This window comes from Passer montanus, unplaced genomic scaffold (assembly GCF_014805655.1).
Source record: "Passer montanus isolate IOZ18808 unplaced genomic scaffold, ASM1480565v1 scaffold19, whole genome shotgun sequence".
In the NCBI taxonomy this organism is placed as follows: Eukaryota; Metazoa; Chordata; class Aves; order Passeriformes; family Passeridae; genus Passer; species Passer montanus.
Genome location: NW_024366480.1, coordinates 6,152,689 through 6,165,614, shown reverse-complemented (window position 1 = coordinate 6,165,614; position 12,926 = coordinate 6,152,689). Strand labels below are relative to the sequence as shown.

The following is a 12,926-nucleotide window of genomic DNA, read 5'->3' as shown; positions in this document are numbered from 1 at the left end:
GAAATAACTTTTTTTTTTAAGCATCTAAAGTACAATTGTACACAAAAGTTTAAAAAATGGTTCTTTTTTCATTGCATTCTGCTAAACTACATGTCTATATAAATGGGAGAACACTTGGTAAAAGTTGAAGTAATGTGAGGGGATATGCTCTCAAAGATCATTGTCGATGGCCATGTGGACATTTTGGCATATCTCAATACTTTTTTGAATACTTCAGATCGTAGGAAGGCCTCAAGTTGTGCCAGAGGAGGTTTACACTAGATATGAGGAAACGTTTCTTCACTTTGGCAGGCATTGGAACAGGCTGCCCAGAGAAGTGGTGGCATCACCATCCCCAAGGTGTTCAAGAGACATTTGAATGTGTTGCAGGGGGACACAGTTCAGTGGTGAACACAGTGCTGCTGGATGAACAGTTGGACTTGATGATCTTAGAGGTGTTTTCCAGCTTTAAGGGTTCTGATTCTAAGCAGCCAATCCCAACACATGCACAGCACATCAACACAGAGTTGTTGGGTGACATCATGTGCTGTCCTAAGTGCTGCAACAATAACATCTGCTCATGTTTGGGACGGAAGGAAGTTCCATCTAGTTCAATACATGAAAGAGACTGACACTACAGTAGAAAAAATGAGAAAGAAATGTTTTTGCAGTCACTTGAAATATTTAAAGGAATAAAAGTAATATTACAAAGATGAGAATCAAGGTTCATTACTCAGTACACTATTTTTGGTAACTAAATATAAAAATGTCTCTGTGCTATTAAGAGCCAAATTCTCCATTTGCAATTAAATATCTAAAGATAAAATCTATCTTATCCCTCTCCATATCTGAATATGAGAAAAATAAACTAAGGACTGGCTACAGCCTGACTATGGACAGACTACAGCCCCTCTGTTGCCATGCAGCACCTCCAACACAAGTCCCCAGAAAAACCTTGTGCTGCAACTCTGAAGATTGAAAGTCACTGTCTACTACACACATGAGGTTTCTGACCCAAAGTGACCAGCCAGTGAGCGAATAACTTTACTGCATTTTGAACCTTGGCTCCTCAGCCCTCACACACTACCCAGTCCAACAGCTCCATGAGCATATCTTCCAGAGATGTCTCTGGTGTTGAACCTCCCGGATCCCATTTAAGGGTTCCTGCTGTGTCCTACTGTTTGTCTGGCCCAACCCTGCACATTCTCCTCCTGTGGATTCTCTTCACAGCCACATTGAATCCTCTTTTCCTTATCAGGCTCATACAGGCCTGCCCCACATGCTCTTCCCTGCAACAAGGAAATGAGAATGGCGAGCTGAATACAACTGATCATTGTTTTGCTTTGCAAAACCCTGCCATGGGCACAGATTAACACCAAAAACTAGATGGCACCAGCCAAGGGAAAAGGCCTCTTGGAATGCCTCCACACTATTGCCGGAGCGACCACTGTTCGACATCTGTTGTGGGCTACGTGGTTCAGGGCTGCTTTTGTTTCCATGGGCCTCGCTCCCATCAAGCTGTCCCCTCAAACAGGGAAAATATTTACAGCTGAAAGAAGCAAGTGAACAGTATTTTCTTAACGAGGTTGCCAGTGCCTTGAATTTAGATCTGCTTGCACCCAGCAGTTCCTCTTTCAGTGGTCTGCGTGTCCAGTCTAGAGAGGTCTTCTGCTCTTTTCACCTGCATGGTGATATTAGACTTGGCATTTGTGCAAACCCTGTTAGACAGGAATCACAAACTAGGAGTCTGATGCATCAAAATATATATCTATCTATTTGTGGGTATCCATGAACTACTGAATTTTCTGTGATGCAGCAAGACACAGATTTGGAGCCTTCACAGTCAAATTGTGTTGTCTTCCACTCTACAGCTGAGTTCTCACCAGCTGAAGACAGCCAGTAGTATTGTTCAAACTCTTCATGGGTCTGTTTTTCTAAACAGGGAGATATATTAAATCTCAAGCAGAATCTGGAAACACGTAGATGTTCATTTTCTAGGCTTGAAAAGATATTTCTACACATTTAATTTTCTAGGAACTACCCAATTATTACCGAACAGCGGATAGAAAGTGAAAGTAGTGGAAGGAAATGGAAGGCAGTAAACTCCATGCCCAATTGTGGTGACAGATATGCATGCAGCTGAGAGCAGAGAAATTTTGGTAGTTTGGCAAAATTACAGGAACAGATATTTAAAAGTATCTAAATAGGAGATCTATTGCTTTAAATGTAACAGAAGTATCTATATAGATATCTACAAATATTTAAGAATTATATAGGAAGTTCTTAAGGTCAAACTGAAATATAACTTAAATGTGCAGACAAATTTTAAGATCCAAGACTGACTTGCTAGAAACAACATTTTAAGATTTTCTGCTGGCTGCATGTAGACTGTTTCATCAACAGTAACCGTAATAATAGCATTCCTTATTTCAAAATGCAATTGTATGTAATTCATTACTATTTGCTAAACTCCTAGATGAGAAAAATTAAGAACTTCATTAGTCATTGAGCTCTTTCAAGTCTACCTTTAGTTTGAGTATTCTTCAGTCCTGATGTGGATCTTGCTCTACCATATTTCCCAACAGAGCTGCAACACTATTGATAATATCAACACCTCATATTCCTATTGCAATTGTGAACAGCATTAAACTAATTTTTGTTCAAGGTACCCAGTCTTCCACTACTCTGAGAGTATGTGTACTGCTAACATATTTCAAGACAGAAACTTGAAAGATCTAAAATGTAATTGACATCTGGCACGGTGACTCAATTAAATACCGTGCTGAATTAATTAACGTGCTCCATCTCATGAGCCAACAGCAGCAAGACCATATTCAGCAATGCAGCATTGATGGAAACAAGATATTACATGTACAGGCTGCATTCAGTGCAGAGTGCAAGGGGAATAAGTAAGCTCTGACTGTTACAGCATGAATGAATCCTGTGAGGCACTGTCACACTGCAATCACTAAACAGTACAGCCAGGTAAGATACTTACAGTAAGACACAAACTGACTTCCCAATAAAGGTAGTAGCTGCAAAAGTTGTGATATTTACTCATATGGGGATCTCTGAATTTTTCTTTCCTTTCCTCTCTATACAAAAAAAAAGCCACATTAAAACTCTTCTCCAAAAAATGTTGTGTTTATAGCAGTATAATGTTTGAGGTTGTCATCCAGAAAAGAAATAAACCTGTTTTCAGGTCCTCATGTGAAAGTTTGATTGAATTCTAGGGATGTGAGGCTCTACTCAGAAGCCACATTAAAACTCTTCTCCAAAAAATTTGGTGTTCATAGCAGTATAATGTTTGAGGCTGTCATTCAGAAAAGAAATAAACTTGTTTTCAGGTCCTCATGTGAAAGTTTGATTGAGTTCTAGGCATGTGAGGCTCTACCCAAATGAGCTTCCCAAAACAGATATAAATAACGTAAGTAAAGAATTCCAACTTCCCTGATGAACAAGTGAGAACATTTACAATAGTGAGATAAGTAATCAAATGGGTCAAAAAAACCATAAAAAACCACCCCAGAATAATTTCAAGACAAAAAAAGATAAAAGAAAACCATGTAGAAACTGATATTTCTGATGTAGGAGTTTTGTTGCTTTAACAGCAAATTAAAGTTGCATCAAAAGGTTTGCATTTCTTCACACAGCATTTTAAAGTAACAAATGTAGGATTACAGAAAACATCCGATGTTTGGGAAAAAGAAAAAAATACTTCGAATCAGAGAATAACTCAGGTTGGAAGAGATTTCTGGAGGTCATCCAATCCAAAGTCCTGTTCAAAGCGGGGCAAACTTCAAAGTCAGATGCAACTTCGAAGTTAAATCAGATTGCTCAAAATGATACCCAGTACAGTTTTGACTTTTTCAAGAAATGGAGTTGCTCAGGGGACAAAAAATATTTCTGAGAACTAAAATTCTGGTTACAGGAACTTTTTTCAGATTTCCAAATGTGTCTATATTTGTAGGCAAAATGAAATTAAAATCTTTCAAGTATTAGGAAAAATAGACTTCATGATTTTTAATTTGACAATAAAAAAGTATCTTTCCAGTTTAGTGAGAAAAGTCCTGAAGATTTTCATCACACATCTCTGTGAACTATACTGAGAAAGCTGTTCTATCCCATTACAACAAAAAAAATTAAAGGCAGTTCTGCACACTGCATTACCAGTTCATTAAAACCTAACTATCTCAGCTAAATGTTTTGATATAGCAAAAATGGTATTTGTCCAAATTTAAAAAGCAATAACAGAACTTATAACATTCCTGTGCTATTAAGGGAGAATATGATTACATGATTGGCTTCTGACATGTTGACGTGTTGTAAATGCATTCTAAGAATATCTGATAAAGATAAATTTTGTAGAGAAGGGACAATCAATACCACCTCCCATACTTAAACATTATCTTCATGTTGTAGATACCTGATGAAGTGGTACAAGTGAACAAAACCAAACTAGCATTTCTCTACAATATGGATTCTGGAGACATTTTGCGCTACAACAGGACTAAGGTTTCTGATATATGAAAGGTAATGAAATCAGTTATACTGGGATTCAAAAAATTATTTAAATTACAGGTGGTTTCACATATGGCCTTTTAGGAAAAACATTTTGAGAGTGATGACAAGCCAATAATAAAATAGATGAAGAAATAAAAATTAAATGGATGTAGAAAATGAGACAAGTTCAAATTTTTCACTTTTTCCTTTCTAACAAATAAGATGCTTTGACTCTGCAGTACTTCTGAAAATCTGTTCTTTATTCAGGTGTCTGAATGGGAAACCTGATCTGGATTGGGAATACTGAACTCTTGGAAACTTAGACCGTTTCCATGCCTCTTTCTGCAACATTTCTTAGCACCATTTGATGAATAAATTACATTAGAGAGTACAAAATAATAAGATTTTAAATGTCTGCTATGCATTATATCTATACTATACTATTCTATGTACTCAGAATAACGCTTCACTCAAATTTTAATATGCATATTTACAGAAAGTAGCGTGCATCCTATCCAGTAACCCTTAGAAAGGGAACTCCATTATATAGGCATGGGTTCTCAAGGGAGGAGTTGAAGAAAATTAATTTCCCCCTTTTTCTCCCTTGTCCACACAAGCCCTCTGTCACCCTGTCCCAGATGATACATCTGCAACTCAGCACTCCTCACTCTCTTCAGCTCCTGCAAGGGCAGGACAACACCCAGTGCTGGGGAATACTGGGAGTCTCAGTTTCTCCATTTGCAGTACAGAGATGTGTACCCAAAATGTCTGTAATCCCTTCCTGTGAAACTCTCCCACATGTCTTTATGCTAAATACATGCAATGCAAGGTCTGCAACAGCAAACAGTGATCCAGCTGCAGATAACTGTTCTTCAGAAGTATCCCACAGGGCAATGCATGTTCCAAGACTGTTTAAACCTTTCTGGAGATATTAGTTGTTTCCTTCCTGATATTTTCAGAAAATTAATCTGAACTATACACAAATAATATTGAAGCTCAGACTTAAAACCAACACAAACAAAGATGAAATGAAGACCTAGAAATGACATGATTTTCAGTGCACTGAAGTGAGATCATTACTTTAAAGTAAAATGGTCTACATACTTTATGCAATCAGAATAAAAAATGAGGCTATTTGAGAATATATTATATGACGGGTGTCTTTTGACACTTTTCAAAAAAACATAAATTTGATGGAAGATTTTGCTATGTTCAATTAAACTAAGGCAAATTTAAATTAACTTTCTCTTAAAATAATGTAATTGTTTATTTTGATACATTTCTTTAATATAAATTAAGTATTCTGAAATTAATACTAGGAAAAATTTAAAAAGCCACAAGAAAATCAGATACTAGTACTGGAACACAACACCTTGGTTCAGCAAACAAGGAAGTGACATTTCCCTTCAGCAAAAGAACAAGTTAAACACTATTAACCTGTGCTCCAAATAACTTCATGTGGATGGTTGCCATAGATGAACAAATTGGAGAAGAGCCAAATACCACTGTCCGTTAAAGCTAACAATGCCTGATTTCAAACTCTCTGTCTGAGGAGCAATTCAGGCTGTTCCCTGAAGAATGACACACATGACACACAGTACAACAAAGAGAAGTGTCCTGGAGCATTACATACCAAGGTGTTATTATTCAGATCCATCTTCCCAGTGAAAGGCCCCCATGTTGTTCCGACCGGAAGCTGCTGCCGGCTCTGAATCTTGCGCTCCCCGTCTTTCTGGACCACCTCCAACTCTCCTGCAAACAAAGAAAACAAGCAGTGTTGAGAGTACTTTCACTCATGCCTTGACAACAACCACCTCTCCCTTTGTGTTGGTTTTACAAGCACTATGTTCAGAGGACCAATATAATGAGAATTAATTATGCTTGTCTGAAAAACAACTGATCTTGTCATCCTGCAAAAGAAAAACAAACCTTTTTCCCTTATAATTATATTCAAATTTGGTTCAGAAAGTCCCATTCCTTTCTTGCATCTTTTCACACACATTACAGTTTGAAAGCATTTTTATTCAGAATAGCATTCCATAAGAGCTCTTAAGAAGTGCTGAGGAAGGGGGAAATGACAGCTGAAAAGAGAGTCCAACAGCAGCCACACCTGGTGCATTACCCTCCTTGATGCATTTTGCTGCACAAGATCACATTTTAAAGCATGCAGCAATTAAATATTTGAGAAAAACAGCATATAGCCATAAAAAATTCACTACACCTCCAAGATACTACTAAAAGCATTTACTGCAATTACAAAAGGATTTTGAACTTTTGAGATTTTACAGGCAGTAACATTTCAGAATTAAACAAAAAATAATTTTAATTTTTAGCTTAATGTTATAAGACAAAATAAGTGAATGTAATGGGAAAGCTGTATGATGAATTTTTGAATTGCATAATTATTTTTAGTACATGATATATTTTTATTTTGAATAAATTTTCTTTTTGAATGCAAAGACATCAAAATTAACCACTTAAAAGAGAAGTATTTGCTTTAGCTCACCTTTTCTGTATTTTTCAGTAAAGAGAAAGCATAACACAATTCATCATTCTCATTGAGAGAAAAATAAAATTCAGTCACCACCTTTCCCACCCCATATTTTTTTAATTTTATTTCAAGATTAAAAAACTAGTCTGGACAACTCTTCTTTGAAACCAGTCTCTTCACTAAGACTACTTTTTATGAAAAAACGTTTCATTTAAAAATACAGCAACAGTTATATTTATATACACAATTTCTAGCATTCTTTTCTAAATAAATTCTGGTTTCAGACTTTCATAGGGATACAGTGGAACAAGGACAGGCTGATCCGTACTTTTCCTGTTAGATGTTTGACTGCTTTTTTCCATGCTCTTGCACTTCCAAGCATTGCCCTTCCTGAAGGTAGGCAAAAAATCCGTTGATCTCAGGAGCAGCCGAGCTCACCTCAACTTTGCTAAAGCCATGATTTTTCATTATTTGTTTTCCATGACTGCTAAAGCCCCTTGCTCCCTTTCCATATGAAACAGATGCAAGTGATTCCTGTCTTTTGCATCAGCACATCTCAACATCTCCACCCCAAACAAGGATGGTGCTTTTCCACAAACAGAGCAAAGTCCAACTGTGCAAGGAGTCAATTTGTCCCAGATTTAGAACGGGTGGTTGTTGTGAAATGAACCTTGGGCTGAAGGAAGTGAGTAACTCCTCCTGGCTCACAGGCAGCCTCCACAAACTTCCCCCAGCTAAACGTTCCCCTGGATGCCTGGATTTACATTGCAGTCAGGCTGCAAAGCTTTTACTTGTCCACAGGGGTTAATCTTGACCATCTTCCAAAGAGAAGAGTTGGCTCCAGCTTCCATTTTCAAGCACAGAAATCTAAATTTCACCTCTGAGTGTTGCAGATTACAAAACTACTCTACGTAAAATCGTGCATCAGATCCTTCCTGCAAACTGGAACAAATCTAGGAAATAAAGCTGTATTGGTTTACAAAAGCTTCTGTGTATGTGGGTGAGTCCTCATCATGACAGTGCTATGACATTTTAAGAGACAGTATGTGAGCAGGAAAGCCTATGGATTAATTATATCTAATTTACACATGTGACATATATGTGTCCAAACAGAAAAAAAACCCCCAAACAACCATAAAAGCATTTTTTCCTTCTCACAGTCACATTGTTACAAATTGTATTAGCTTTAAAAATCTCTTTATATGTTAATTATGTAAGAGAGAAATTGCAAAGTAACATGTTTATCACTAGCCATACGGCAGCATTTTTTCTCTACATAGAGATGAAAACTGCAGCATTTGCTTGCTTTTACACACTAAAAAACAGCCATGTCTATGGACATGTCACATTTAACTGATACCAGAGGAATCATGAGAATCTTTGAAAACCCTTTTAAAAAATAATTCAGCCTCCCTTTCTGCCACTGACATTTTTCATTTGAAAAGGGTTCAGACACAGTCAAACAGTGACTCCTTATCTGTACCTGTGGATTTACAAGCAGGCCTGTCTTTTAATGGATTAAGAACGACAAACTTGGGGCAGATCAGCCACTGATATCCAAAAAGCTACCAAAGTTTTAAGGTACACATAATTACATTATATTTTAAATAAAATTAATAACATGAATCTTATACCTGATAAGTAGTTCAGATTTGAGGCAAGTATAAGAACAAGCATTTTTTTCCCCCAGATATATTTTTTCCCCTCTGTTGATAATTAAATAAGGTACTATGGAGTTTCTCTCCTATTCTCTTTTGTTACAGTTCAAAGCTGTAGTTCAGGCAATATTCGGTATATATGAATACTTTGAAATGTACTGCCTATGGGGTAACATCATGCTGAATTGTACTGAAACTGCTGTGTTTCCCCACCCACTTAGAACACTGTGAAAGAGGAGTAGATTGCAGACAGGTAACAAAATGTTTTGCTGCAAAACCTTTCTGTTTCTCTTTATTGCAGTTCTCCAAAAAAGATACATTTCTCTTTTGTCACACTGACCAGCAGCCATTTTAAAGCTATGGGTGAATGTCAGAGCAGAGAAGGACAATCTGCTTGCATTTTTAGGGAAAACGAGGCAATCTGGTTATGTTTATACAAGGTGTAGCACATTACAATTTAGTCCTTGGCAAAGATGTTTTTTTTAACTGAATATCTTTGGTTTTTTATAGAAAAAAAAATTAACACTGCCTGCAACTTCTCTGCATTTATTTAAAACACTTTTTTCCCCCTAAAATTTCCTGTTTGGTGAATGGTACCACAACTGCAGTACACAGGGGGTCAGTCTCTCACTTGATGTAACTGCAGCTGTCCCCTGCTCACCGCTGACTTCCCACAGGGATGCTGGTTTAAATGCCATACCTGTGGCCCTATGTAATGTGTGACTTCAAGGGTGTTTGCTGGAAAATGAGAACCTCACCCTGTGACTCTTAATTAAAAGGCTTTGAAAAATCTGTCAGCAAGACAAGATTTTCCCCTTCAGCCCCAGAGGAAGTTCAGATGTAAATCTGAAGTGCTCTCTATAGCTACCATCCTCTGCACAACTGCTCAGAATCTTCACAGATTACATCAGGAGAAGGAAGAGGATCTGAGACTTCATTGCTGTATCACCGCTCACAGTAAGAAGTGCAAAGACTCAGCTGGTACTGACTCTTCACACATACTGGTCCATGGAAATTCCAACATGTGGGGAGGAAAAGAAAATAAAAGGATGAAAAGCTGCTGCAGCCTTCTTTAATCCATGTTCAAACCCAAAGGAAGCAGAAAATTCTGTGCCAAACACTGTTAGGCACCTCAAGTAATCAGCAATCGCAACAGACCATCTCAGTACTGAATACAAGTTCCTTCATACAGCAAATTATAACAGAACTCCTTCCTACTTCCTTCCTTGGAATAAAAGATGGTATATACTCATAATTTCCACGCAAAGTAGAGAAGCAGTTTTACTCTTTTCATCCCAGACTTGTCAGCTCTCCGATCGAAAAGGACAGCAAGAAGTGTGACAGAAGCAGCACTAAGAAATACAAGTAGAGAGGAAGTGATGCTCTGCTTTTAGTTTTTGTGAGTAAGGTAAAAAATTACTTAAGAGACATTTCATTTAGTGGTATTTACTTGCCCTTTCCTTGCTACGGAGCAAGTGGTTTTTTTGGGGCTTTTTTTTTCCCCCAGCTTGTTCTTCAGGAACACATTTATTTCCAGCTTGCTGAGTAAGTTTATACAAAATATTTGAGACACATAGTATGGGCTAATCAATTTTGGTAAAAGATAATGCTGTTAGTGCTGTGGGCTGTTTCTCTTATCTTGTTGATGTAGCATACTTTTAAAGTCTGTGATTACTCAAAGACTTATGATAGCTGCACTGTAAAAGAAGCCTCAAGTCATGACTCACTAGTACAGCTATAAAACATCCCATGGCTTTTAAGATATTAGGCCACCTTGGTGGCTAGGAAACCAGAATGAAAGGACTCAATTTAGGATTCTTTTCATACATGCATATATTGTTTCAGGCATGCCACACAGGGCTTTCATTAAACAGAAGGTAGAGAGGTCAGTTTAGCTTTGTGTTCTTTTACAGGACAATCAGGATCATTTAAAAAAAACCTCTCCACAAAACATAGAGTACACAGGAATCCAACAGGAGCTTTTGGCCCTAACAGGATTTGACCACAGTCTGACTACCAGAAAAAAATTCAACTATAATATAGTTGAACTCTAGTTGTATAGTATTTCTGAAACAAAATAATACTGGCTTTCATCCATCTACTTACATTCTGGAGTAAGAAACGAAGGAATATATATCTGAAGGTGAATGATGAACAGCTTTTGTGGGACATAAGGAGAACTACATTCAGAAATAACTGTATCCAGATTCATATGCATTTAAGACTTCTAAGCAAGTCACTGATAGCTTTGGGCATTAGGTTTTGGGTTTTTTTCTTAATTTAAAATAGCTTTCTAAGTGGAGTCGGTTCAAAACAACGAGTAAGCCCTTCCTCTGCTACAATTAGAGACTGGTTATTTGTCATCATGGGGCTCTACCAATTTCCACAAGCAAATGGCTCCTTCTTTGCATATTTCCAGTCCACAGCCACCTGGCTCTCTAATGAGTATTTCTGCATGGCAGAGAAATTGTGTGTGTTGTAGTTTCAAACAAGGACTGCTCTGAAGTCAGAGCGAGCTAGTTAAAAACACCCTCAGTTGTTAAGTGCTGCCCAACCCAGAAGCCAGCATTTGCCTGCCATCCTATATGCACAGGAAGAATCTGCAATTAATATTTGGCTGGTGATTGCTTCCATTATAACAAACTAATATGCGCAGGTCTGCACATAGCAATTCACTGATAGTGGAGAACTATCCCATTTCCACTTCTGTGATCCTTAATAAGGTATCTCCAATATTCAGTGTTCACACACTTGTTTGGCAGACATAAACTGCATTATTGAGATACTTCCTGTAAATTCTCCTCCCTCAATTTTCAAGTCTGTGAGACATAACACACACTAAACTACAGTTTTGAACATAAACTTGAAATACGACATTCTCTATTCAAGTACTCCAGTCAAACCCTGATAAATCAGGCTGGCCATGCAGTGATCTTATCCCTTCTGACTCTTTAATAAATCGAACCTTGTAAGTTCACGCTGTTGGAAGTTGTCACTAAATGAAATTGTGACCTTATCCGATGCGTGAACTTATCCTGCTGACAACTACATTTATTGTACGGATAAGCATAAGGGAAAAAAAGAGGCTTTCGATAATTGTGATCTTACCCATATGCAACTCTAACAGATGGGATCTTTTTGATGTTCCATTTAATGATTTGTCTATGATGAGCCTCTACTCAGAGAAAAAATAAATGTTCTTCATAGGTAAGTGGTAAGGGAACTGGTAAACTGTGCACAAAGTGCACAAAGAGGAGTGGCTGACAGCAGAGAGTCAAAAGCTATTAGCTTAACACAAAGAGCTTTGAATTAGTTGGTAATTGCACTGGAAAAGATAACGTAATGGAAATGGTAAAACAGTAACATTCTCTTTCCACAGGACTCATTCAATAGTCCAAAATCCAGAAACAAATAACTGTGACTCTGAGGCAGTAACCCAAAATATGCTGTGCTACGGCACTTCATGATGAATGAATTAATGAATGAGTGAATGAATGAATGAATGAACAAATCCTCTTCCAGCACTGATGAGATGCTTGCCTCTGTTATTGTGGAAGAATATTAGGTAACAGACAATTCATAGAATCATGTAATAGGTCTTTGAATAGGGTTGGAAAGGACCCTTTAAGGTAATCTAGTCCTACCTTCCTTCACCAAGAAGGGTCATCTTCAATTAGATCAGGTCATTCAGAGCCCTGTTTAACCTGACCTTGAATGTTTCTAGGGATGGGACATCTACCACCTCTGGGCAACCTGTTCCAGCATCTCACCACCTTCAATTTAAAAATCCCTGAAAATGGCAAATCACCTCACATTGTGCTTGTCAGGGATTTAATACATCCTGTTACCTAATTCTCACAGTGGACAATACAGTATCCATTCTGCAGTCAGTGCACTGACTCCAGAGCAAGACGACCTGGGCAGTGTCAAAATACAGTGTGATTTGCAGCATGACAAGTCTACTGGGGGATTCAAAAATTGTAGTTATCTTACTAGGAAGACACATATGAGACAAATTCACACTGAGTACAAGCAGTAATGGACTAAATTACAGTCAAACTTTGACAGAAATTTTATCATTTGCTTTGCTACGAAAACAGCATTCTCAGGGGTCTTGGCAAAACCAAAGGTTATTTAGGTTGTCCACAAGCAAAGGTAAAACTTCATGTTGCTTCCCAAAAGATGGGGTAGGACAATGTTAGGATAAGATAGAAGGCAGAACAGACTCGGGACTGAGAACTGAGAAAACAGCTCTGGATTGGAGTCACCCTGGAGGGAGGGCTGCTATTCTGCTG

General features: G+C 37.8%; 1 protein-coding gene across 2 annotated transcripts in view; it reads right to left on the bottom strand.

Moving 5' to 3' along the window:
• Positions 1-12,926, bottom strand: part of ZFPM2 (zinc finger protein, FOG family member 2) — a 308,548-nt gene that overhangs the window by 156,123 nt on the left and 139,499 nt on the right. For both annotated transcript variants that reach the window (XM_039706304.1, XM_039706305.1), the window contains one exon: positions 6,116-6,234. In XM_039706304.1, the coding sequence (XP_039562238.1) occupies positions 6,116-6,234 (119 nt within the window). The remainder of the gene's footprint in view (positions 1-6,115; positions 6,235-12,926) is intronic.